This window comes from Myripristis murdjan, chromosome 3, assembly GCF_902150065.1.
Source record: "Myripristis murdjan chromosome 3, fMyrMur1.1, whole genome shotgun sequence".
In the NCBI taxonomy this organism is placed as follows: Eukaryota; Metazoa; Chordata; class Actinopteri; order Holocentriformes; family Holocentridae; genus Myripristis; species Myripristis murdjan.
In genome coordinates, this window is record NC_043982.1 from 2,594,326 (window position 1) to 2,622,001 (window position 27,676).

Here is a 27,676-nt window from a genome sequence, read left to right on the forward strand (position 1 = left end):
CAATTTATTTATTTTCATTCAAGTTTCATTTTATCTTAATCATGTGAACTGGAGCATCTCAAAGCACGGAACTGTGGCTGCGGTCCAACAGGTATGATATACTGCAGGGATCTCGCACAAGCAGCTCAGCAGAGCAGAGCCGTGCAGCTACACACACTGGAGCTAAGACTCCACATTTTTAACTTAATGCCTTGTTAACAACACGCAAATCAATAAAAGTAGGTAAATATTTTTCCAGGTAGCTTAAACAGTCCAGAGACAGACACTGCGTCCTTTAACAGATGTGGAGAGTATAAATATTATTCCTGACTAGGTAAGGTGGTGGTGTGTTGATATTCAGAGAACAGCAAGCCATGTCGTTGGCATTTCGGGGTCAAATCAGAGCAGGGGTGAGCCTAACGTGCCACTACGGGCTATGGCTGCATTAGGCTTAGACTGATATATCTGTTTGCCGAAACTGGCCTTTTATTAAAATGTGCTCTGTGTAGCATTTTTAAAACATCAAAATCTCATTGGCATATTAAATGTCATACCTTGGTATAATTAAAATGAACAGATGAGACTGTCTTTACAACTTTTAGCCTCTATCTCACATTGTTAAGTATTGTTGGCACTTTCTTGAAATTGAGACCACAATTTTCCCAATAATATCATTGTTTCCTGTCTCACCACCCTGGCACTCCTTTAGTGTAGACAATATTCAAGCTGGAAGTGATTCTTCCCAACTTCTGTAACTGCCAGAAACTCTTAAAAGCTTTAGCTCCGTTTTTCTGGAAGAACGGCACCCATTTTATATTGTACCGTAAAGTAGCCTAGCATACTTCATACCAAAGCCAACCAAATGTCACACAATGCAGAATGCAGCGTAGAGACCAACTGAGGCTGCCAATACTCTCATTGATTGTTTTGCATTTGTTTGTTTGTTTGCAAGTTATTACTATTTTTTTTCAAAATTCATGTCCGAATGATTAACTGGTTCAAAATTCTATCTGCAGCACCTTTAAATATCAAGCCAATATTATGAGGATATAATCATATCATGAGGGTTACCATGAGTGAGTGTTAATGTAACATGATCGTCTAAATGCCACTTCAGAGGTTTCTCAAACCTTACAAAAATATAGCAGGGTCTAAAATAAGTGAATCATTGAATATTTGGAAACAATTACAGGTGGTGGTGGTGATGAGGGAGTTGATCAAGCATGGGATTGTAATTATTTTTCTCACAACAATTACAGATTCCCTGATACCTAACATTAATCTTTTTAATTACATCTTCATCACTTCACTGACACAGCCATGTCACAACTTTTTGAAAAAGCAGAGGTTGGAGCCTTGCAACCATTGAACAATACGGTTGCTCATACTGTAGATTGCACTGAAAATACAAAAACAGCTTACTTATGTTCATAATTTCCTTTTACAATCCAGTCAAACAGATTGTTCTATTTGCGCTGATCTGAGTTAAGTTATTCATTAGACTGTATTGCTGAAGAAGTAAAATGCTAAAGAAGCCACTTCTTTTTTTCTTACAATTAGACTTAACACTATAGGTTACTGTATTTGCACTTATGTGAAGGAGATATGTTGGATCATCTTGATTCCACAAAACAAAGACTATGGTTCTTGTTCTGTTGATCTGTACAATTAAAACGAAGTGGAACTTATGGCTAATGTTTTTGAACTGTTAGCCTTTATGACTGTAAACACTTTGTCGCAATTTGCAATTTGCCACAGCATGACAAATTGCTGTTAATCAAAGAATTATGATTAAATTGAATCGTGAGATCACTTGTGATTGCCATCCCTAATGATAATGTCATAATATCAATATGTGCTTCAATCAAAATACACTGGTGAGACACTAAGTTCAATGTGTAGTTGTTTCTGTACGAAGAACTTACTTGACATTGGTGTTGGTACAGATGATGTACTCAATCTCGTCAGAATAGGGGTTCTGAAAGGTGAAGCTGCTGGTTCGGATCAACATCCACTCCCTGTTCTTCATACGGAAACGATACATCACCGACAACACCTGGCCCTTCAACTTCACCACCTGTGTATGGAGCAACGGAAGAAAATCAGACAACAAGAGTGGTCAGGAAGGGGTGGTCAGGAAAGAGAGACGGGAGAAGAAAGCAAAAAGTGATATTAAATAGAGCAATCTCATCGACATCAGGGAATTAGTAAAGAGATACAGACATTGTGGCTTCCTGGAGTGCAATTGGGAACAAAGGAAATATATTAACTTGAGTTTCAATCATTTGTTAAGATGTTATAGGTACAAAATTTCAGAAAAATTAAAAATGACATGTTGCTGACCATCAATGGTGTCTAAAACAATGTGCACTAAAACAAAGGAAAATGTTCTACTTGGTAGGAGGGAAAAAATGCTACAACTAGAAAATGGCTCTACAACTGCAGGGAATGCCCTTTAAACTCTGCCCCTAACAAAGACTGTCGGCAAGCTTCCAATTTGACAATCAAACATACTTTCTTTCCAGGAGCTCTATCTCCAGCTTATATGGTTATTTCTCTCACTTGTTTTAAATATGTAACAATCATAAATGAATAATATGCTTTGTGCACTGCTAAACTGCCTGCAAATGATGATACTGCACAACTATAGTTGGTAGGCCTCCTGCCCTAACAATAGCCTGCAGCAGGGTCACGCCATAGCATATTGTTCATGATAATACTGTATAAATTTATACACAAAAAAGTGTCATATCATGATATTAACAATATAGCAGTATAATGACATGGTGACGCTTTTGCATGCCCTACCACACAGCTTCCAGTGTTCTGTCACCACAACAAGTAGAGCAGCGTAAGCCTCTGACCAGGACTTGGTTCAGTGTTTTCCACCACCCAGGTATATTAACGGCTGCCCAAATATAATTAAACTCATTCAGGGTTATAACCAGCACTTTTGTTTGCCCAAACACAGTCTGAAACATGTTATTAGTAGAACTGGGTATCAAAATTCATTACTTTTATGGCATCTGAAATGCCTCGCTATGACAAATGACTGGACAAAGGAAGCATTATTCAGTACCATGTTACTTTCCACTGTGACAGTGAAAAAAATTCAGGACACAAGTTGTGTTTTTTTTTGGGTTGGTTGGGGGCGGGGGGGGGATGCAAGATGAGCAGGGAAAAATAGAGTAAAAAAACTAAATTAAGGTGAAATAGGCTTTTTTTTTTTCAACTATTACTCCCTCACCCCGCTGTACAGTGTTATTCTGTGGGAAACACTGTAGGTATCATTGTATCATATCATGTCACTGCAGGTCACCTTGAATATTATTGCCACAAATTACTGTGAAATATTGTGATATTATTTTAAGTCTACATCACCCACCCCTAGCCTGCAGAAATGATAAATCATAGCGCTTGTGAGTAGGGATTTACCCTATACACATGGAACAATTAGCAAACATTTCTTTCTTCTTTATATTCTTCTTTCTTTCTTTCTTTCCGTTCCTTTTCCTTATGATGTTATAAGTAGAAATGAATATGCATGCAGGTATGTATGAAGGTGTGTGCATCTTACTCTACAGGGCACAGGCTAATCCTGTGACAATTACTTTAAGACCTCTGATGAACAAATGTTATTTATGCGTGTTAGTTTTCTTTGCTGTTTATGCAAAGGAGTGAGTATTGCCGGCATATAAGATCGAAAAAAAAATCTTTTAACTTCATTGGAGATAGTAGAGGAACTGAGCTCATGCATAACAAACATAATTAAAATAGTTTTCCTGAGAAAATGAGTCTTAACTACAAGAGTGCACTTAGCAGAGCACAGGTCTCTGCCAGGCATATCTTCCCTTCTCCAGTGCTTGAAAAACCAGCTGAGGAGTTAGCCCTCAGTTGAGGTATAAAACATGTTTTTCAAAGGTCTTGAATCACCACAACCACAGGCAGAAATCCCTCCATCTATAAGGTTGGATTATTTCCTCTAGTTTTAGAGCTTATTTTGAGTTTCTAGTTCTTGTAAAGCTACTTTGATGGACTGTAGTAGAAATAAGAACAGTGAGCAAAGAAATTTGGTTAGAGGATTATTGCTTTTAATACCATTATAAATTATAATGTAATGTTCATAAGTTTTAAATTTAAAACATATGAACATGCTGAGGGCTCAACACTGTACAGCAAGTTTCAAAGGACTGTAAGAGAGAAAGAGGGTAGTACATAGGTTTATTTGTAGGCAAAATGAACCTATTTATGGTAGTATAAAACGGCGGTACAGTGGTGCAAGACATCAATTTTTTCATGTCCCCTTTGGGAATTACTCTGAAATTTTGCTGTTTATTGTCCCCCCCCCAATAATGAAATGGGATTTTCACCCCTGACCACAACCACAAAGGGTCATTGAGTTACACTGAGTCATAGAGTTGCAAATGTGCACAAAAAATAGTAGACTGATACGCCCAGAGTATGTGAGATTAGCTGTGGACAGATACACACAGACAGAACGAAAAAACACTTTCCCCCCTGCCATTATAAGACTGTTGTGCAGCACCTGGGTCGACTGAACAGGTAACAGGTAACAGAACTGCTCAAGCTGAAAAAAAAAATCTACATAATAAAAACATTTGCCTGTCAGTCTGCAGATGCAAAGCCTCCTAGGTGGACCCTTGCACAAATGCGAACAAGTCAAATATGAACTTGTTTGTTCTAAAAAGAAACAGTTTGCTGTGTAACTGAGAACTACTACACTGTTTGTGCAGTCTAGCAGCTCTACCTTCGATAATGTTCCGGAAAACCAGAGTCAGGTTAGTTGTGGTTTCAGACAGGAAAGAGACAGGGAGAGAGAGAGTGTGATGGTGGTCGAATGAGCTAGACAGTAAATGAAGAGAGGGAGCAGCAGTAGGGAAAACAATCATTTCTCAACGGTTCTGAATCACCAAAACCATGAGAGGTTCACAGTCATAACTGTGCACAAAACATATTAAGCTGATAGGTCCAGTAGTATGTGACATTAGTTGTTGACAAATACACAAACCCACCCACCCAAACGCAATATCCCCTCCAGGCTACCGCCTGGCAGAGGTAATTATCCACCTGTCTCTGGAGATGAAGGAGCAGCAGAGAATTAAATACAAAGACAATTTTCCTATGATGCTTGTATTCATTTAGCTGTATTATCACATCTACAGTAGAACATTTTGGCGAACCACCCCTCCCAGCACTGAGTGATAGCTAAACAAATATAGAGCTGTTTATGTCAATTCACTTATACATCCTGTCAACAATACCCAGTGTAGCAATTGTTTTTACTAAGATATTAAGTACTATGTGTATATAATGCTGTTTTTTTTTTTTTACTTTTGAGTTGAGTTGTCAGGAACATAGTGGTTTTCTTGTGTATTATGAATTCTCTGAGACTGCTGGTGCTCTGGACATTTCAGCTCCGAGCCTATCGCTCAGTCGACTGTCAGTCTGAGTAATGAAAACAGAACTTTCCATCCCAATAAGAAATGGATCTAAAATGAGTTTGAAATATGCTGGTGAGGGAGACCTGTGCAGCCGATCACACAGATACGGAGAAGCTTGCTCTGTTCACACACAAGGTAGAGAACAGAGAGGGAGGGTGAGGAGAGAGAGAAAGGAATGAGGTTCCTCCAGTGAAGGAAGTACACATATGAGCATATGAGACCAATAGTGGACTTCAATCAAAAACTAGAACAAGCAGAGTTGTGATTGCTGGATCTCCTCCGCAGAAATGTGCAGTTTTCATTATACAGACTCGAGTATTTGACAAAAAACAATGTTCATTTTTGTATTGTAACACCACGCTATATCTGTCTTATAGCTGAGTAGACCTATGTCTTTGCCCACAATGTAAATCTTTGAAATAAATGACATTCTGTGAGGATACAGCTGATCACTGCACCATCTGCTGTCTTGAAGGAGAACTACAAGAGAACTGACTGGGATAATAACACACACACGGGGGTGTAGATATTTTGTAAAAGTCACCAAAATTAACCATAGGCTCCCCCAAATCTATCTCAGCCAGTCACAGTGAAGCAGAAGGCTAGACATAATCCAGTAACGTGTCTATTAGATGAAGGCAATGTCAATCAAAGTCACATTTGCTGCGAGAGGTCAAAGGTAATTTTCTTTGCTATATTTAGCTTTGCTACATGTTCCAGTCAAAAACTAATAATATCCATCTGATCTATAAAATGTAAAGATATCGGAGGAAAAATATTGGCTGCTCGGAGCTTCAACACATCAGCATCAACTCTGAAAATCCACTATCTCTCAAACCCTTGTGTAACGAGGTGGGTAAAGTAAGTTTTCTGAGCACTGCTCAGGGAGGAGTGAGAGCTTTCTACTGAGCAAGATAGCTATGAAGTACAGCCAGAGGAACAGAAGGAGATAGGGAGGCAGGTTGTTGCTCCCAGCATTCCCTTCAGGCACAGCAGCCAGAGCTGGGAGACTGCAAACTGACACTACTTGTCTCAGACAGTCAGACCCATTACTCAAATATTACCACCCCAGCAAAAATGACAGCCTCCAGTGTCAATACCAGTAGTGGAAGAGAAAAAAAGGCTAAGGGCCGGTAGGAGAGCGGGAAATGGAATAAAGACTTGACAGTTCAGGAAGGAGATAGAGAGCTCACTTGCTTATGTGCTCCCAAAGTCTTCTCAGAGATAAGACTCTGGGTAACTTTACCCTGGTTAATTTACATGTGGCAGTGTGGCTCAGGAGGTACAGCAGTTGTCTGGTAAGTGGAGGGCTCCTGGTTCAACTCCTAGCTCCTCCAGAGAGTGTCTCAAAGTGTCCTTGAGCAAGACACTGAACCACTAAAACGCTCATGAACGTCAGCTTGGTACCTTGAATGGTAGCTTCAGCCGTCAGCGTGTGAATGTGTGTAAATGTGAGGCAAAACACTCCACTCTACTCATGCTTTGAGTGGTCGGTAGACTATAAGAGTAGTATAGAAATCTGGTCCATTTACCATTTTACCATTTCTTGGGAAAAAAAATATATACGTTTTCCATGTAACACAGTATTAATGCAATAAAGCTTTTACAAACCTTTTAGAAGTGAGAAAAAAAAAAACTGAATTCCTAGTGTTTGCTGGCAGAGGTTGATAAAGGTCATAGATTACTTACTGCCCAACAACAACTGCATGTTAAATAGTGGAGTACTTAGTGGTCAAATTGTGGGCGTGAGCATGTCTGAGCACACTACACAGATACCGCTATATATTAATAAATGCCTGTGAACATGTTAAATCTACGTTTATCCATGGAGGACTTTGAGAGGCAAAAACTTTTTTTTTTTTTTTTTTTTTAAATCACTCAAGTGAGCTGTGATTGTTACACAATGCTATGCAACATTTAAGAGAGTTAAAGTAGACTTGTGGCTGGCAGTCAGATCCATGCAATATGTCTACATGGAGCAAACTGGACTCTATTGGTGACTGAAGAGGCTAGATGTCTGTGTACCTCTACAGAAAGCAGAGTCAGTGAATGTAGTCAGCAAGCCATTTAGTCAGCCAGCAAGGAAGTCAGTAAAGCCAAACTGGTAAACATGCTTAACAGAGGGCAATGTGTTTGCTGAGATACGAGTCACTTACGCAGTATGCTTGAATAACAAAGGCATTGATGGATTGTGCATGTATGAATGGTTTTTTGCATGTGTGTATGAACTGGATGACAGCCAGTTAGAGATGCACAGGGGACTCAACACTAAGCAGCATACTTCCAAGAAAAACATTTGAGATGTTGGTGAACTTTCACCATCTTTATGTTTTGCCATCAGGCTGCTGAGATTGACAGGGGAAGTTGACTTAACCACAGATGATATATACCTGGTTTTTCAGCCCAGCTCAGTTCTCTCCCTTTTTTATTAACCAAAAGTCTTTTTACCATTGCAGCTTATACAAAGTGCAGCAGGTAGGATTTTATCTGGAGCAAAAATATCAATCAATTGCAGGCATTTCTTCATTGCTTCCCTATGAGGAATATCACTGCTATTATTATTTTTTTATTGATCACTTCTAAAGCACAGTGTCCACTGCCTCCAAGGTCTGTGCATTTGGGTTTGGCAGCAGTCACCTCACATTCAGCAGTGTTTACAGCACAGATGCAACAGTGCAAAGACTATTAGATTTACTTTGTTTGGGGAGTTTTTCTACAATGGTTTTTGTCAAATCTCAGTTATGAGTGAGCCAGGCACCAACCACAATGTATAGGTTTGTTTTAAATATTTTAATTGGTCCCACCCTCACATTTTTCCTCTGAGCCAGTAACTTCAATCAGGAAACTCAATGCCTGGCAAAATAGAAAGGATATAGAGTGGTCTAAAAAAGGGGGGGCGGGGGGTGGGGGTAATTGGTCTTAATTGGGAAAGTGAAATACTGGTACAGTAAATAAGGAGATATTCTAGGGGAGATGCTATTTTATTTATTTACTTATTTATTTATTCTTTTTTTTTTTTTTTTAAATTAATGTGAATAGAGTCACAAGTCAAACTATTGTATTTTCACACAACACAGATGCAAGTGGATCCTGCAACAAGCCCTGGAGTGGAAAAATGACTGAAATTGTGTCTGGTGGGTCTGAACCCAAAGCTGTGCCAGAGATAAACCCCTAAGAGTTAAAGTCTAGACTGAAGATTAAAGGTGACCCAGCTTTTGCCATTTTCTACCACTACAACTAAAACTTGTATTTTTACGACTTCTATGAATAAGACAACATGCAACTAACAGCTGGTGTACTTGCGGCTGCTGCTGCTACTAGTACTCCTTCTTTTCCATCTACTCTACCTACACTGCTCCTCTCGGTTGAATAAACATATATACCCTTTAAAACCTGTTAAACAAACATGGAGTACAGTCATACCTGCTGGAAACTTTCTCTCAGGTGACTCTGGTCTTCAGGATGGCAGAACTCCAGGATGTCCTTCCCCAGGAGGTCCTACAGGGCAGGACACCACAGTCAGTTATGGAGAATTTGTTATTGAGAACAATATTCACCACCCTAATCTTATCTTTACCTTGCCCACATTTTCTCCTCTCAAATGTGTTCACTTTCATCAAAGGATACAACACACAGCATTTTACTTAATGGCATCTTGTAAGTCTACAATCTAATCAGGATCACACTCCCAAGTGAACGGACACACGTGATTGCTATATTCACATATCTTTTCTCTGACAAATGATCTGGCACATAACTGTACGATCTTACAACTGGAAAATAACAATGAACAGTGTTAGTAGAGAGATAACTAGTCAATTTATCTGACTCCTGAATCAATGACATAAGCAGAGCCATAAATTAGACTGGAAAACGAGATAGCACCATCTGTTTGGCACATTAAAGACATTACATCTGAACTGCAATCTTCTGTGGTGAATTAACATATTCCATCTCGGTCTTTGTAGTGATTTTTGTTGTTTGAAAATAATATGAATCATTCCTCAAGTGATCAAATGGTGAGAGGGGACAGATCAGTGGGGGTGAAAGACTGATCTAAAGATTTTGTGGAAAACTTTTTTTCCAAAAGGTGACAGGTAACTGTGGGTGTAAACTGCAGGTGTTATAATAAATTAAATGTAAGACTTTTAGTTTAAGGTATTCAGGGTTTCCTCCAGGATCTTTCGTAGCACAGAGCAGATATGCTGCTCAAACACTCGATATGTTAGTGTTAGTGTATGTTTATGAGTTGTAGAACATAATAAATTATCTTGAAGGAGTAGATGTTGACCTGTAACCTAATTTAACTATGTTAAATTATTATTTGTTTTAAAAATGTAAATTACTTTTCAAACAGACCGAACAATTCAGCTACCAATGAATGAGCAGTAGTATGCATGTGATAACATAGATTGAAAAATCAGCCAAAGTGATACGGCTTCTCTGAATAGACAAGCTAAGCCAGTGTACTGCTGTTAGCCAGTGAAAATAGAGCGGAGTGGCAACTCTTCACTTTGTTACACAATCTATGTCAGTGCACTGCTGTAGCCTGGAAAGTGTCTTTGCCTTTTGGACTCGCACGGTGCCGGTGCAGTTGTTGTAATTTTTTTCTTGGTGGTGCAGGGGCAGGTGAAACGACTGGAGGGGTTGTGCCACCCAGATTTGCTTCCCTCCATGTGATTTTCCCAGACATACGTTCATATTCCACACAAAAACAGCATTTCATTCAAATTATGTCAAATTCCACGATATTCTGTTAAAAATAGATTCCGTTTTATATAGCTAATTACGCGATTCCGTGATCGCGGAAATTATAGGGCCCTACAATGTTAACATTAACGATAACATTAGGGTCGTTTTCACAGGCTTGAACAAAAAAATGGATTAAATTTAATCTTGCCCAGGTACCTTTCTCTTGCCCTTTTCTCTCCCTCTGCGAGCGCACAGCAGTAGTATCAAACAGGCGGGTGATGACTCCGGTGTTCATTATTCAAAATAAAGTTAATTGCAGTGTAGTGTAACATTTCATGATATTTAAATTATCATTTCAAACTCTGATTATAGTAAGTATATGTGTGCAAATATAGGCTATATATATGCGTATATATATCCATTCATACAATATACTTTAAATTGTGTCTGAAACATCTGAAAAAAAAAAAAAAAAATCATCATTCCAAAGGCGTGTCGGCTTTTATTTTGCCGTGGTGGTGCGCCACGATCAATTACATGTAGTGGAAACCCTGGTATTAGATGAATGTGCTGGATTAAAATTCAAGAAACGTTCCCACGGATATTAACATGTGAAGCACCTGAATGCTGTGCTCAAGTAAGTAGGGTTTTTTCTGGCTCGGAAAAACACTTTGGTACTATTCATTAAGGTGAACAAGAGACCCAACACAATCAATTAACCCTGAACTTGATATTTTGAGCCATGACTGGTCCCAAATAAATTTCAGTGCCAAAGCTGAGCCTATCACAGGAAAAACGTAAACAGTAGTTGGCAAAATGTACAAAAACCCTTCCAAATAAGTGCATAAAACAATATCTTAAAAATTCGGACTGTATATTAGAGACTGACCACTTATGCAATGATATGAAACTTGGACAGTAAAGTTAAATGAAACCAGACAGAAACCAAAGCATCTCAGAACATGATATCTGTTAATTTCCATTATTAGGTAATTCACAATTGAGACAGGTTTGACAGCTTTTTTTTTTTTTAGGTATTTCACAAAATACTGTCAACAAATTACAGGTCAATAATTCAAACTTGAAACCTCCCCACTGTCAAAACCTGCAAGCTTACTTCACATAGACACACTGGCATTTACAGGCATAAACAGAGCTGGCTTGCCTACTGCTGATAATTATCGTTTCCGCTTAAAGGAGAAGCAGTATTTGGCAGATGAGTCTGCTATTTAACTTTGGCACAATGCTGAGTTACATTTTTGTCTCACTAACATCTGCTTGTTGCTTTCACTTGATGTCTGCTGCATACTGAGTGGGTAAAACAGTGTTTGTAATTGCCACTCTGCTGGTCATGGTACAGTGTATCAACCAAAAGCACAGCACATGAAAATCTCTTTGAAATGGCTTAAAATAATGTTTAATTGCACTCACTCACCAATTACAAAAAAATGATCTCTGCAGGAACATCCCCTCACAAAATTCCACAGGAATCCAGTCCAAACTGAATATTTCAGACATGTTTTCTCATGACAGCATAATGTGAATTACTTGTCCAGTGATGGGAACAGAGGTCAACAAGGTGAGAGTGAGAGGCTAACAGGCCAAACACATGCCCGTAACATACCATTCCACTAAAATGTTCTTCACGATCCAGCCTGCTTATCTTTTACTGTCAACACAATAACTCACATGCACAGTTGATAACGCAAAGCTGTGCAGCATTATGAGACATCTCCAAAGCACAGGGAGTCAATCTCAGGGCATACAGATCAAATACAGAGGAACTGAAGAAGAAAAGTACACTTAGTTCCAACATGATCAGGACTATTATTGCAAAATCAACCATAGCTACAGTATTTTATCTATTATTTTTAAGATTCATCTTCCGTTGAAACAAGTCACTCTGAAAGTCACGCTAAATTAATTTAATTTAATTTAATTAATTTTCAAATTAAAAAATAAAATCACAACAGAAATAATTTAACATCACGTTTCTATAGAATATGTCTAGACCGCATTTTTATCAAATAAACCAAATACGTTGAGGGTTGCTTATTAACCTAATTCATATAATTTCAGTACAGGGTCTATCTGGTGGGAATGCGCTCTGCTGTCTTGTGAGAAGGCAGGGCAGGGCTCCGCTCTAATCACACGATAGTCACACACCTGCGCAACCATCTACACACAGACAGAGAGAGGAGAACAGAGGAGAATCACACTGTAAGTGAAATAATTCATATCACGTCGGCTCCAGCCGCCTGAAAAACAGGCGAAAATATCAGCATTTTTTTAAACGCACGGTATGACAGCCTGAGTCGACCACCAGTGGCGAGGCTGAGTGCGTTTGCGCTCCTCCAGTCCCCAGTCCAAGTCAAATGGACACCCACACGGGCGTTCCAAGCACTACAGCCACAGGCTGACTCCTCAGTTTGTTAAATTTCCTATTAATATAGATAAGTCAATGAGTACAAATCTGAAGAATATTGAGCAACTTATTAATATTGTCCCCACCCTACAAAATATTTGTGTACCTCCAAACTTTTCGTGCATGAAGCGTGCCCATCCTCCAACACCAAAGCCAGAATCCTAGGCTAAACACTGATTTTCTATAAATGTTCATATCTTGGTTAAAGCAGTTAAATCTGAAGACAATGAAACTACTACATTTATTTATTCTTTGTGTTAGGGAATCTATGCATGATAGGCCTGTGTGACCTGTGTGTGTCTTGTATTTAGTGTAGATGTATGTGTTTTATGTATGTGCTGCACACAAAATTGCCCTCTCGGGGACAATAAAGATCTTCTAAGTCTAAGTCTAAGTCTACTTTGATCACTGATTTTTAGAAGAAAAAAAGACTATCTTTCATAAATCTCTACATTTAAATGAAACTGTAGGTATGAAAATGAAGAGGTCAACATTACCAGGTGAGATAAAAATATGTTCTGAGGATGAGGCAAATTTCCATTTTACATTCCCCTGTTACGTGTGTTCATAACATTCAAACTGCAAAGTCCTTTACTAACCTGAGGCTGATAACCAATTACGTTGATGCAGCGGGGGTCGACGAAGGTGATGACACCGTCAGAGTTGTGACGTGACAGGAACTCTGTGGGCACTGACAGGCCATTCATATCCATAGAGACTGGAGAACTGGTTACCTGAGGGAAGACAGAGGCACATTGAGGAAAAGCAAATTAAATGGAGAGTGATGGATGGATGATAAAAATGGAGAGAAACAGGGAATGAAACAAGCTTATGCCACATAAAGATAAAATATTTCTTATTATCTGAGACACAGGAGGCCATGGAGGCAAGATGTCTTAAAGCAGACAATGTTAAAGATTAAGAGAGACAGAGAGTTAAAGACAAGATTAAAATGACTGATTTCCTTGAATCAAAGACTGAAATTTTGGTCACTGATGACCAGTGATCAATGATTGGTCATGATTGTCATGACTGTCCAAACATACTAATTTCAACTAACAGCCTCATTTGGTAAATGATCTGGTATTTACTGTAATATTTGTACTCAGTTCATTGGACAATCTATATTTTGGTTTACCCAGACTTTACATACTGCATTGCTGCTTGTGCTTCCATATCTATAATCAGTATGTGAGAGCCTTACTGTACAGAAGACACTTAAACAATAGGCACAGTCAGCAGCTGAACTGAACATTTGACTGAACAGTATAGTTCTACTCTCAACAAAAACATTTTATCCCAAACAAAGAATGACAGATTAATGCAAACACAAAAAAAAAAATCAGTGCACACACTAGGACAAAAACATTTTAGGGTAGACAGTAGTTTACCATTGATTTATGTCCACATCCACCTTTAGCATCCCAAGTAAACCTACTGAGGCAAGACACTATGACTGCACACTGTCAAATTATTCCCTATATTTGGGGATATGCCTATCAACTGCTCCAATAAGTAGCAGTAACAAATAATCAATGCTTAAATTAATGTGATATGACTTAGCTTGTGGTAACATTTACCCACAGGAAGAAGACAATAAATAATCAAATAAAAAAGAAAAGGAGGGAACAACAATAACGTTTCCAATGATAAACTAGGCCTTCAATTAAAATGGTATGGCAGTAATTACAGTAGATTTGTCTTTTATTAAAAGTAGATTTTGGCCTAGCTTGGCATCCAAGTCTAATAGAATGGATTTGATGTAGTTTGTTTGCAATTTATTAGATAACTGATCAGTACTACACCCATCGATCATCAATGCATCCTGGGACACGTCTGTTTACACCTCTAATGCCATGCAGACACAAGTGTCCCAGGCCACCTCTGAATGTGTCCTGAGATCCAATCACTCAGGATGCATTGAGGACATATTGCTGCTGTACTTAGAGGTATCAGCTTGTATTCCGATTTCTCAGGATGGCTGTTATTACTACGTGGGAACAGTCTCACTGATTTCATTCCACATATTGTTATGTCTGCCAGTCAGCATCCCATACTGATCAAACCCTCTTAGTAACGTGATTACTACTGTAGTACTAATTCCATCTGCCTTATGTTTTTTACTGTATGATGACACGTGGCGATCCCACTGTCAGTATTACCATTTGAGCTTCTGTAAAAGCCAGGGAAAACAGTGAGTTTAGATTTCTGAGCAGGGCAGAGCTGGGCAGACTCATAAGGTGCAGGTTTAGACTGAGGCCAAGGGAGGTCAGATTAGACAGGCTGCTGATGTGAGGAGCGAGGAGCATGGCAATGAGAAGGGAGGAGATATATGGGGATGAGATGAGAGTAGGCATGTTCCCTCCGTCTGCTCCACTGCATTGATCCTATAATCCTGAACGAACCACCCATCCTCTCTGCTTAACTCTGGTCAAGCAGACATACACACATACACACACACAGAAGTGTTTTCTCATTTCATGAGGGGCATCAAGGTGGTTCAATTTATTTTAGTACCATTTATAGCTCTGGCATAGCAGTGAGATAACACGCGCACATACCTGCAGTCTTCCAATGGCCACTAGGCAGTATTTACCGGTCTGACCTGCCTCTGTGTCTTCTTCTGGTATAGTCATACCTGAGGACAAGATAGAGAGAGTGAGAGAGATGGAGATAGAGAATGTAATAGAGACACAGGCTGGGAGATGACTTTAATACAAGAATTTTCCCATAAAATATACTGTAAACACTTATTTTTTCACTTGGTACTTGAACTCCGCAGTGTTGAAAGGTCATCTAAGACACAGCCACTACTCTTTGAAAATAATATACAGGCCATGATTTCCCTATTAAGCCTCCTCACTGCAAGTTAAATTTCAAGCACAATGCCAGTGCTTTTCCTCACACAGTTCATTCAATATAAATATTTAAATACCCAGTGCAAATTCAAATTGTCCCGGGCAAACAATTCAGGGAAAGAGGGCAGAAGAGGGGAGACAGACAGACAGATCAATTCTATTTTGATAGCACATCTCCTATAACAACATTTTCACTGTTTGCTATGTAGCCCTGCTAAAGCAAACACACAGAATCTCAATAAGTCTTGTTCACAGTGGGAATCCTGTCACTGCCTGAGACAGCTCTCTTTTCCATCCCACAGTACAGTTTTATTAAGGGCTGGTGTGACATTTCATATTCAAGTAATAAAGCTGGGGAGTGGGAGAGACTGCTGATATGATCTGCTGGCCTTGCTTTCAATATAGAGTCTACCTGCTTTTCTTGAACACTGTCCAGTTCTGTCCTGTGTGTTGCATTTATCTCAGGTCAGTACCTATTATTTTTCATAACAGCAGAGAGTTCAGACTACTGTTAAGACTATCAATATATTAAGCTAGTAACATGCCTTTATGAAAAATTGGATAAGACCCACACAGACTTATCGCTCACCTCTGGTGTGATGCAGTTTGTCTGCTAACATATTTATTGTAGATATGATCAATATTATACTGGCTACCTACTGACAGCTGTTTTGATGATAAAAAGACAGATCAGATTCCACACATGTATACATTAATATGTTTTATTAATAGTAGCAATAGACAGTGGCAGGTAGCAGCAATATTAATATGCTGGATTTCAATGCAGAGTGTTATGGTCTCAAGATTGTCTAAATGCTCTAAATACTTTTATTTTGTGAGAATGAAAATTTCAGATTTTAAGGTGCTGATTAGTTGAATTAAATCCTCAATATCAACACCATTTGAAACCCCATGGTCAAGCCTTCATCTGGAAAATTCTCGATAACAGTGATATGGGGCCATAGGAATAGAAATGCCTGTATAGAACTGCCATGACATCATGCTAACTATAGCCATGTAAAGAGTAAAACACTGGCAGTTCACTTGAAAAGTGAAGGTTTGTGAGATCGGCAAATTTGATTATCGCTGTGGATGTTACTTGGCTGAATTTGTAACATATACAGTGAAACAAGACGGTCTGAAAAGCCTGATGTTTCTGGTGGTATTATTAGTGCCTCGGGCCGAAGCTCCTTGCCCCTTTATATGTACCTGATGCACAGGTTTCCTACCCAGATGTTATTGTAAACATCACAATTTGGTCTATAAGTTGGTCTAGAGTTGATAACCACAACAAAATAAGAACAGTGAACAGCATGACCTTAACTGATTACAGACCCAATTAAAGGAAGGCAGATATTTCATTTTACTGACTTTCCTATCCAATTAGCATGTCTTTTTTTTCCTCTCCCTAGCAATGCTCAATGCCGAGGCATGCTGGCTTAATGACGATAGGGACCAGATGAGCCACACTCCACATTAAAACAAGGATGAAACCAAAGACTTTGTCCTCATTCGTGGCAACATTCCTCTCTTCTAACAGCAGTTCAATGACCAGATGGTCAGAGGATGAGATGTACAATGTGCAACATATTTGGGTTTTGAGCTTGTACTTTGTGTGTGTGCGTGTGTGCGCTTTCCATCCATCTGCATTTTATGAGCGTGTGTCTATCTCATCTTATGACCAGTCGCCAGCTTTATTCTGTCAAAAACATTCCAAAGGAGTATTTTTAGCCTCAGGAAGTGAAGCATGTGTCAATGATTTTGATACACATATGGTGTGTATGTGTGCATGTCTTATACCCGGTAATATTCCATTGTGACCTCAACGACTATGACTGGATTTAATTTATGTTTGCTTGGTGTTGTTCAATTCCAGCACCCCAATTCACCACACTGCCCAACTACACACCTGGTTTGGTACTGATGGGAATTCCACACCAAGGGGGGTGCATACCAATCCCTGACTCTGTAAACACTGTGTGCGTGTGGGTGTGCTGAAGTCACAGAGTGCATCTGAGGCCTTGTGTGCTCTCTCTGAAAATGTCTGCCTCAGGTCTGCTGTGAACTACAGTTAGACTGATATGAGACTGATATTGTCCTTTTATTAAAAATCAGATTAGTATCAACCTATCAACCTATGTCTAAACCACCTCTGAGACAAGGATATGATTATGTTTGTTTGATTACTTATTGTATTATTGATCAACACCAAAATAGTTGCCTAAAGGAAGCCCTTAACCTGAAGTGATTATTATGGTGTGTTCAAACCAAATGCAAAGAGAATTTTCACCTTGCAGACTTGTGTGAATACAACCGCAAATTTTTTGATCAAGTTGAAAAATAACATTTCATGTATACACCACATACATCCGGGTCACTTGCATCGCTCAGTGCAAATTCACATCTATTTGTGTCTTTGCATTGACTTATATGTAATCGTGCCACACAGAAAATTTGCTTTGCATTTGAACATACTGTTAGAGATGCATCAATCCATTTTTTTTTTTTTTTTTTTTAGTTCTGATCCAAGTCCGATACCTGAATTTGGATATCTGCCGATGCTGATACCAGAGCTGTTTTTGTTTGGACATTTTTATTATTGTCATCATTATTATTGCTGTTGTTAGTGTAAGGTCACATAAGGATGTAGTAAACCACACATTTCTTAAACAATATTGTTATTATTAGCTTATTCAGTTGTACACTAAAAGGCTTTTTACATAAGCAAAAAAAAATTGATTTCATTTTGCAAAAATCTCATTTTCAATGAGAGGCAAACAGAAGAGCAATGCGGGGATACGGAATGCAGACCGTGGAAACCACTGTTGACCAGTTATTAGACACTAGGCTTGGCCAGTATCTATTTTTTCATAGCTCGACACATTCCTGACATTCCACCAGGGTATACATTATGTGATGCTATTTGTGCAAAAAAAAAAAAAAAAGAAAGAAAAAAGAAAAATAGAATAGAAAATAGAAGTCATTGTAGCATGTATGCCACTGTCTAGCTTACAGTGCTGTGTGTATAATATGCATTATGCCTACTCACACAAGTCTAGCAGGGATTAAAGATTTAGGTAACATAGAATTATAAAAATATAGAAAATAAGTCCCTTTTCCAAAAATTCAGCAGACTTTACTGGAGGACCCACTGCAGATACCGACACATCAGTGAGCTGAATGGCAATTATGTGCAGGATGGTGGTCGCAGACTGGCAGTTGGATAACATCATATGGCTAACAAACTGCTTTTTCAGGACTAAACCCAAAATACTCCAAACAGGGGCAGAAGTGTTTTTTGTTTTTTTACTAGTCCTGTAAGGTTATCCCCACCACACGCAATCGCCATCTTTCTCAGCTCAGCTACCTGTTCCACTAGTAGAGTCTGAACTCTGGTGGCACGAGCTGTAAACTACAATCCATCACCTCAGTACAGCATTCCCCTATCAGTTTAACAGAGAGAAGGCATCTGTATTTCTGATGGTACTGGAAACCATACTAGGCCAAAATACGTTCGTATACCATAATACCTTTGATACTGCCCAAGCCTTGAGGACACTATGTGCATCATGTTATGCTCAGTGTTGAAGCCATTTTACAGATTTGCCTTATTTATTTATTATTATTTTTGCTATGAATTATGCCTGATTATTATGTTGTAAAGTGTTATAAAGTGTTTATGTTTGGGGCTGGTTGTTATGCTTATTTATTATGCAAATAAACTGATGACTGTGAGAGGGTGACGTTACATATGTGGGTGTCACTGGGTGATTAGGCACAGGTGAACAGGTGTTCACAACACAAAGCGGCAAGGGCAAACAATATGCAACCGCATTATATGAATTTAAACGAATAGCGTTTGTATGTTGAATGATGTAGGACCTACCATCTATGCTGCGTTATAGCCTAATAAATGACCATATGCTGACACCAGAAGACGGAACGTGAGTTGATTTTCTAAGCCGCCCTAACACTTAGTCTAGGTCTACCCGCAGATGATGAAGTGAAGTGAACTCTAGTGATTAGAATGTTACATTTTGTATTGTTTACATGGATTATTTTGAATTTATAGGGTATTGAGTTTTCATAATCTTGTTTTCAGATCCTTTTCTTTCCTGACAAGAGGAGTTTTCTGTGTGTGTGTGCGTGTGTGTGTGTACGTGTGTGTTTACCTGCAGGGGGCCAGGCTTTGATGTAGCCAGTGCAGTGCACCACAGAGTACTGAGCCTCTCCTTCCTTTGAGGGTCCAAGCCCATTCCTGTCAATGAAACACAGAAACACAAACACATGGTTGGTGCTGAAACACAGCTGTAGAAGCCACTGGGATGTCAACAGTTTTTTTCCCCACCAAGAAACAACCATATTTCATCTGAGTTGTTTTCTGAGCAAACACATACAACGATAGAGGGGTCACAATTTAAGACTGAGGAATTCTGGAGAGGAAGAAGAACAGGCAAGACAAGACCAATGTACAGATCCAGAGAGAAAGAGAGAGACAAGAGTGAAGACAGAAAGAAAGGAGCTACAGAGGTCATGGAGTGGCAACAAGTGATAATGGAAGGCAAACAGGGTTAGAGAAGAGGTTTCTGTAGCTTCACCTGTATCTCTTCCTCATGTTGGACAGGCGGTTTAGGGATATGTGATCCAGAGGAGCGCTGCCGCACCTGGACGCACACACAAAGACAATATTACACTTTGAATCTAATCCAGAAGTAGATGATACTATCAAACATCTGTTCAGAATAGGAAAAGGTAGCATAGAAGAGATACCATTTACGGCAGCTTACGTGGACAAATACACTATGTATTCACACTATGTATTCACAATAACCATATGTTGCTCTTGACACATGAAAACCTCTATACCACCGTTGGCGTTTTATCTTTTTTCACTAAAATTATGTTCTACACGTGGTATAGGTAGCATTTCTAAGCATCAATCCATACTTGATGGTTTGTTAGTGCTTGTTTTCCTAAAAATTAAGGCCACGTTTCTCATAAACTGCTTCTTTCTGTCACAAATAGAATCTTCAAAGGCTTCATCAGCTTTGCTTAAGAGGATAAACATGTTGGAAGTGATTTTTCCATCAGCATTTCATTTCTTCTGCAATCTGCAATTGTTAAAGAATTTGCCCTGAAAAGAACAGCACCATCTTCAAATTCTGGGTGATAAAGCAATTTCCTTTGGTGCTAGCAAGCAAACCAGCACAAAATCTGACCTGGGGACACACAACAATAAACCACAACGCAGAGTCCTATGTCCTTGCTAATGGTACAGTAATTATACTAATATCGCCAATGGAATGTAGCAGTGATTTATTGAAGTTATACTATATGTAGCATTTTAATGGTCCTTCGCTGCATAGGCAAATGCCATTGTCCTAGAATCTAAGAAAACCTAATGAAACCCTTGTACAGTGTTAACAACACACTTGTTCCTATAAATCCAGTCGGCCTACGACGTTCTAGATATCCAAGTCAATCATCACCATGTCTGCTGTTACTGTTAGTATTAATGTAGCAACCTTACTGCTGCTATTTTCACTAATATCACTATTCCTCCTGTTGTAACTGCTATTACTGCTGTTATTACCACTATTACACTATGTAAACAACTAGTATTACTTTTATTACCACTATTACTACTACTGCGATTTTTTTAGTTGTTACACACTTGTTTTACATTGTGATGTGTTATGATGTAATGTTTACTTGTGTGGGCCCCAGAAAGAATAGTTTATACCTTGGTAGTGACTAATGGAGATCCAAAATAATAAATAAATGTATAAATTAATTAATTGGTTTTACTAGTGTTGTTGCTATTATTTTCACTCTTCCTGCTGCCTGGCTATATTCTAGCTCCTGTGGCGGGCTACCGCAGGACCTCTTTCTTCAAATCAATTCAGCACACCTGGAAACCTCCCCATAAAACTTCTCTAGCCACTACCATTTTATAGTTATGGGACTGACAATTTGGCCTGCTAGTGGCATATGACACCCTGGACCTAATTGCTGACTGACCAGCCAACATGTATAGGCTTCTGCTTTCCAGTGGGCTGAAAATCAAGGTTATCAATTGCAAAGCCAAAGAGGATTTTCCATCTCTTTAAAAAGTGATTTTTACCTGTGCAAGAGCCAATGTTTTTAGTGAACAGATTTGAAATGTAACATACAAAAGCAGGATCACAGCCCATAAATACAGTAAACTATTTTAACCACTGTACAACATTGCTTCTGTGTTTGTGATGTGTTGGCTTGGCATTTACCATTACGCTGTTGGAGTACAGAGTTTGGCTTGGTTATCATGAACTTAGAAAGACATTTCCTCAATTCTGAGCAATCAATCTGAATGAGGTCTGATTACAAGCCTTTCCTCCTTAATGAACAGAATGAAATCCAAGTTAAATAGGTTGCAGACTGGAATGTGTTCGCTGGAGGCAATGCTTTCACGGGTTTCCTTAAGGCCAACAGTACAGAGCCTTTTTTTCCCCCAGAAAGCCCAGTCTTGTGGTGCAATGGACAGAAGTTGAGCATTACATAAGAAGGCCTGGAGTTAATAATGGCTTCCCTGAAATGTTGTTGGACTGCAGATCATGTTGTGCTCTCCTCAACCATGTTTATGTATGTGTCACAGCACTTGGCTGTGTTTCACTTCTTCCTAGCAGACGCTTTTAGACAGTCCCACCAGCATGCTGTTTTAATTTTACAAGAGCCACAAATAGAAACACAACACAAGCACATACTGGTCCTATGAATTCCTAACAGCATAACACACTCCGATTATCATGCAACTAGTGTGCCTGTGTGTGAGGAACCCAAACAAAACAAGCCCAAAACAATCCTTGATGATGCTAACACCACATTAAGAGTGCCAGACTGTGGCAAAAAAGGAAACGTGTGTTATTTTGTTCGGCTAAACACAAGCTCTTTCAACTGTTCAAAGCAGTCTCACTATCAAAATGGGTTTGATGTAGATTTGTGGCCAGTGAAAAAATGTGGGGCAGATGTTCTAACAAATAATATGTTACACACAAAGATGAAGTCTCCTTTGGCAATGGCCTGGGTTACAAGGGTCGAAGGTAAAGGAGAGGATATGGAGTGTTGAGCAAGGGAACAGGCGGCAATCATTATTGTAATATAAATGGCAGGCATACCAACTGTAATTACCTATGATGGATGGAAACATCAGTCATTCAACCAATAAACTCTGGGGAGTAGAAATATTCATGTCATCACGTTAGAGAGAAAAAGCATATGGCTTCAAGTTCATGTGGTGTGAAATAGGTCATGGGTGCACGAACATCTCAATTTAACAGGCAGGTATGAGTCATATACTGAATTATTGCTTAATAGTATTAAGGTGTCTGGTGTGTCTTCGTTGTCATGGCTGTCTAGGTTCAAAGCTAGTGTCACAGAAGAGAAATTTTGCTGTGGAGCAGGTTTGTACAATACCAATGCCACTGACAAAACACAACATCAGCTATAGCTGCACTAGACAAGGCTAGATTACCAAAGATTTGCCCTATTGGAAATGATGACGGAAAACATAATAACAAATCCAAAACTATCTCCTAAGTTTCAGTGATTTCGTGCTTGATCCAGACATAACTGACCAATCATGGCTGAACCTGTTCAACATCTCCACCCCATCAAACTCTTAAAAAAGGACATTTGGTTTACTGATTTACTGATGTCAGCTGACAGTTTCTGGGTACTGAAGCCTAAAGAGCTATCTCTCACTGTCATTTGGGTTCACCAGTATGCAAAGTAGCCTGACAGAACTCTGAAACTGTGACCAACTTCAAAGTGATACTTTTTCCATTTTTGCTGTCACAGATTTTATCATCTTTTCACACCCTATATCACTGCAGTAACTCTGGCAAGTTTGCTTGGACGTATCATTTTGTTCCTGTTTTGGAGAGGAAGGAGGGCACAGTATTGGATTTTTTGTAAACTTGTGTTTTCTACAAGTCAGACACATAAGCTTCAGTGACCGCGCAGACAACATGCTCACAGCATAAAATTGAAGATACTGACTTCATGGGGTTAGCTGTTCAGTGTTACAGAAAGCAAACTCAGGTATAAGCTTTCTACCACACAGTGAGTGCTATCTGGCTGCCTTGCAGAGAAAAGTACTCTTCAATGACTTAAGAGACACCATACAGTGTTTGTTGTAAGCTTTCATTTTGGGAGAGATGTCATGACTCCCTTACGAGCTAGTTAATTAGCAGGGCTCTGCAAATGAACTGAGAGCATTTACATGTAGGTTGCAAGTGTTGCTTCTTCTCTGGCATTTATTTGATTCTGACTTCAGGTGCTGTTGTAAATACTTCAATAGTGAGCTGAACTGCACATGAATGAGAGTTAAAACAAAGATGTAAATATAACTGGCAAAGCCAAGACTTTCTGTAGGCTACCAGAGTTTTTGAGATGTGCTGATAAGAGGGCAGAGAAAGTGGAAGCTCAGTAAGTGACTGATGTTAAAACTGATACATTTCATCATTGTTTGGCATTGCATGTAAATAATGAATCACATCAATTACATGACTGATGCCGATGTCCACCTATTTATTGTGGACCTGCACCAAAAAGTGAACCTCTGCAGCTTGAAATGCTGAATAAAACCACAGTTTGCAGATGACCAACTTTGATTACACATTCTTATTTGCAGCCAAATGCAGGAGTTTACAAGGGACACTTATTGGCAACATAAGGGCATACTATGTATGCAACTTTTCTTCACTTCATCTTCATGCCAGTGGTTATTCACTGAACTTGACTACAGACCACTTGGCTTCCACTTATTTACTATTTTCTGTTTTAGGAATATGAGTACCTGAATGTGAATGAAAAATTTCAAGTTCAACTGAAAAGACTATAGACGGCTAGGTTAAGGTAGTTGCTGTATCGTATTGAGCTTATCTTATTGTATCTTATTGAGCTTATCCAATTGTCATCATTTCACAGAGAGACACTTGACTGGCACACAGACAAACAAACATGCATACACAGATACAGGCAACCATCTCTTAAATGTGGATGAGTTGCTCTACAGTAAGTCGGTTAAGTGGATAAGCATTGCAGTCTTGGGAGTCTTGGCACAAATGTTACAGCCAACCCTGCTCTTGGTGTCCTTTTTATCTGCCCTAATATCTTTCAAGTAATTCCTCCTCAATCTTCCATCCATCTTCCTTTAGTGCCAGTGATAACTCATACTGCATTTGATTTTGTTGCACTGGTCTGGATATTATGATTAATGGCTGAATAATAGCGTAAACATTGCCATCAATCACATAGGAAACACTATTCTAGGAGCATCTGTGTGTGGCTAATTAGACAGCTCAGCAAGACACTTAAATGCACTCTGCCGACAGGAGCTGATAAACAACAGTGTAAACAGCATCAGAAACAAAACTGCCATTTATATCTTTGTAAACCTCCAATGGCTGACACTTAATGAGATTCATACTGCTTGCCTGTCTCATTACATAAACCCCTGCTGTTCACCATTTCAGCTTGTTTGCATGTGTGCATTTTAGGATCAAATTGGACTTACCTCATAGCTACTGCTGATACCAGAACAAGAAAAAAATGAATCTGAAAACTGGATCAAAATTTTTTATGGTTTGTTTTTCCACCTCTAGTCGCTCGCATTCGCAGCAGGTACATGTGACTGAATCAGCTTCTACTTGTGTGTATCACCAGAAACAAGGTGACCTTATATCAGCAGCTCAATACATCTGCAGCTACTTCTGAATGGAATTTCCTGAATTATCCAAGAGCAAATCTGAACAGCATCACTGATAAATAATACTGTTGAACAATTACATTATGGTGTCTTTAAGTTTCATCAAGTCGACTTTAAGACTTTCAAAGACATTTTAAATGACAGAATGAAATATCAGACCAATTTTGCAAATCCAATACGTATGAAATGAAAGCAACTGCAGATCTATTACAACTTGAGTTTGTGTGCCTGGGCTGATTTGTTCCATGGAAGAAAGACTTCTAAATCTGAATTTAAAAATTAAAATGCTTAATCTAACTGTATTTGAAAGTTTTTAAGGCTTTGAGTTTAAATCATTCAAGACCTGCAGACACTATGGTGATAGACTAACACAGGAAGCACTGGCCTCATCATCAAATCAGTTTCAATTTAAAAAGTCAGTTTAGGGGCACCGGACAAGACAATGTGTCAAGGTTGAGTCCTGATTGCAGCATCCTGGGTTCGAATCTGACCTCAGGCCATTTGCCACATGTCAACCCTTCTCTTTACCCTGCCTTTCCTGTCTCTTTCTACTGTGACTGTCAAATAAAACAGAAATGCCAAAAAAAAAAACCTCCTGAAAAAAAGTCAGTTTAGTTAATGAGTGGAAATAACACACACAGAAACACACCTCATGCGGCAGATGAAGGAGCGCCGTGAGCCCATACACATCCTCATGGAGGACTGCTGCCCCTCCTTCTTCACTGTTCCTGTCTTCAGGTCCAGAATTCGTCCTGTTAACAGACAAAAAAACCCCAGCTCAAATTAACTGTATTAACTGCACTGTATCAAGAATGGATTCACAACAATGAACGAATACACTGACAAATTAGAAAGAACTTTGCCATCAACCAAATGTCAACAAAGAGCCTGTTATTTCTTTGGGCTGTTTTTTTTTAATTACCAGACATTCAAGGACAGCAAATGGCCCTAAATATGTTAAATGGGCTGTGGAGGTAAAGAGAGGCTCAAGCAGACACACTAATTCAATTGGATCTCAACAACTAGATTGTTTTTTTTCCCCCTCTGGACACAAAATCAGGAACAAAGGAATTAAATGATCAGGAAAGTGTTTGCTGGCTCGGCAGGGAAGAAAACACAAGCTGTGGCTTCACTGCTTTGTTTTTTTCTTAATGTTTGGTGTTGCTGACTGCAAATGCATGTCTAATGTTTTACACTGACCTACAGAGCCAACCACCCAATCAGTATGCCAAAAGCTGCCAAATTCAGCCTATTTGTTATGAACATGATAAAGACGGTCTACTGAAATGAAAATCAGAGCAACGCTAATAATAATGTATTGATGTATATGTGTGTTTCATTTCCACAACCAGTGTAGCATTGATTACTTCTACAATAAGCTGCATCATATCCACCACATCAAAAGTGAATGACACTTGATTGCTTGATTTACAGTTTATAGTAAATGCTAATATCTCCAGCCCTGTGATGGACTGGCCACCTGCCCAAAGTGTTTCCCTCTCTCTCACCCAATTCATGCTGAGATCTGCGACCCAAGTTGAGAATAAGCAAGTATGGAAAATGGAGACTAATATCTACCCCATATATCGGTCTAAGCCTAACATGCAGTCGACCTTAGCATGATCTAAGCACTCAGCCATTTCCACAAACAAATTATAGTCAGTGGCGTCCAGACAGAGACGAAAAGAGAAGTCAGAAATTCCTGTGAAGGCCCAAGGAGACAGCTGATTGCTGTAGCTGCCAAAGAGAAACCAGTTCAACACAACAGAGCCTTCTGGGACCTGGATCACACTACACTGGCCCACATTTGAGACAGACATAGCGCAATAGGCCTCGACAAAACCAAAAAAGGATTAAATGTGGACCAACATATACACAGACACAAATACATAAAAACTCCATACCACGCTACAAGCAGTCAAAATGCATTTTAGAAAGATGTAGGAAAAGAAAGGTATATTAACAGGGGTAAACTCCCTCAGTGAGAGCGATCTGGTCATCTAACTTGATCCTGTCTGGCTGGAGGATGAAGCTGAGCACTTGTGGCAGTCAGCTGGCAGAAAACTCTGACAAACTGATTTTCATGTACTGGGTCCTTAAAAAAAGTCATCTGAACATGCATAGTAGAGTTGCTAGCGACGGTGAACCATATCTCTGCTTCTACTATTCAATCTGACATTACATCTTTATTCACCTACTGCCCATAATATTTGAATTATTACCTATAGGCTATTCCCTACTGCTGTGTTGACCCAACTTCCCCATGGGGATTATTAGTGTTTTTAAACGATTAATCTTAAGTCTAATTTTGACTCTTATTCATCTAAATCTGGGTCAAAACATTTCTTAAACGTTTCTCAAAACAGACACACATTCTCAAGACAGACATACATTAAAAACCACAGATCCCCCTTGATGAGATTTAGTCCCAACTGTCTTTATGGAAAGATTTCTTTATGCATTAATGAACTGTAGAGCCATCTACAGTGTCAAGAGGGAGATAACAGTGCTG

General features: G+C 39.1%; 1 protein-coding gene across 3 annotated transcripts in view; it reads right to left on the bottom strand.

Annotated features, from left to right (window-relative positions):
* arnt2 (aryl-hydrocarbon receptor nuclear translocator 2) overlaps positions 1 to 27,676 on the bottom strand; it is an 80,729-nt gene that overhangs the window by 24,592 nt on the left and 28,461 nt on the right. For all 3 annotated transcript variants that reach the window (XM_030046579.1, XM_030046562.1, XM_030046571.1), the window contains 7 exons: positions 25,814 to 25,916; positions 20,015 to 20,080; positions 19,589 to 19,674; positions 15,120 to 15,196; positions 13,158 to 13,292; positions 8,865 to 8,939; positions 1,905 to 2,056 (listed from right to left, as the gene is read on the bottom strand). In XM_030046579.1, coding sequence (XP_029902439.1) covers positions 1,905 to 2,056; positions 8,865 to 8,939; positions 13,158 to 13,292; positions 15,120 to 15,196; positions 19,589 to 19,674; positions 20,015 to 20,080; positions 25,814 to 25,916 — 694 coding nt within the window. The remainder of the gene's footprint in view (positions 1 to 1,904; positions 2,057 to 8,864; positions 8,940 to 13,157; positions 13,293 to 15,119; positions 15,197 to 19,588; positions 19,675 to 20,014; positions 20,081 to 25,813; positions 25,917 to 27,676) is intronic.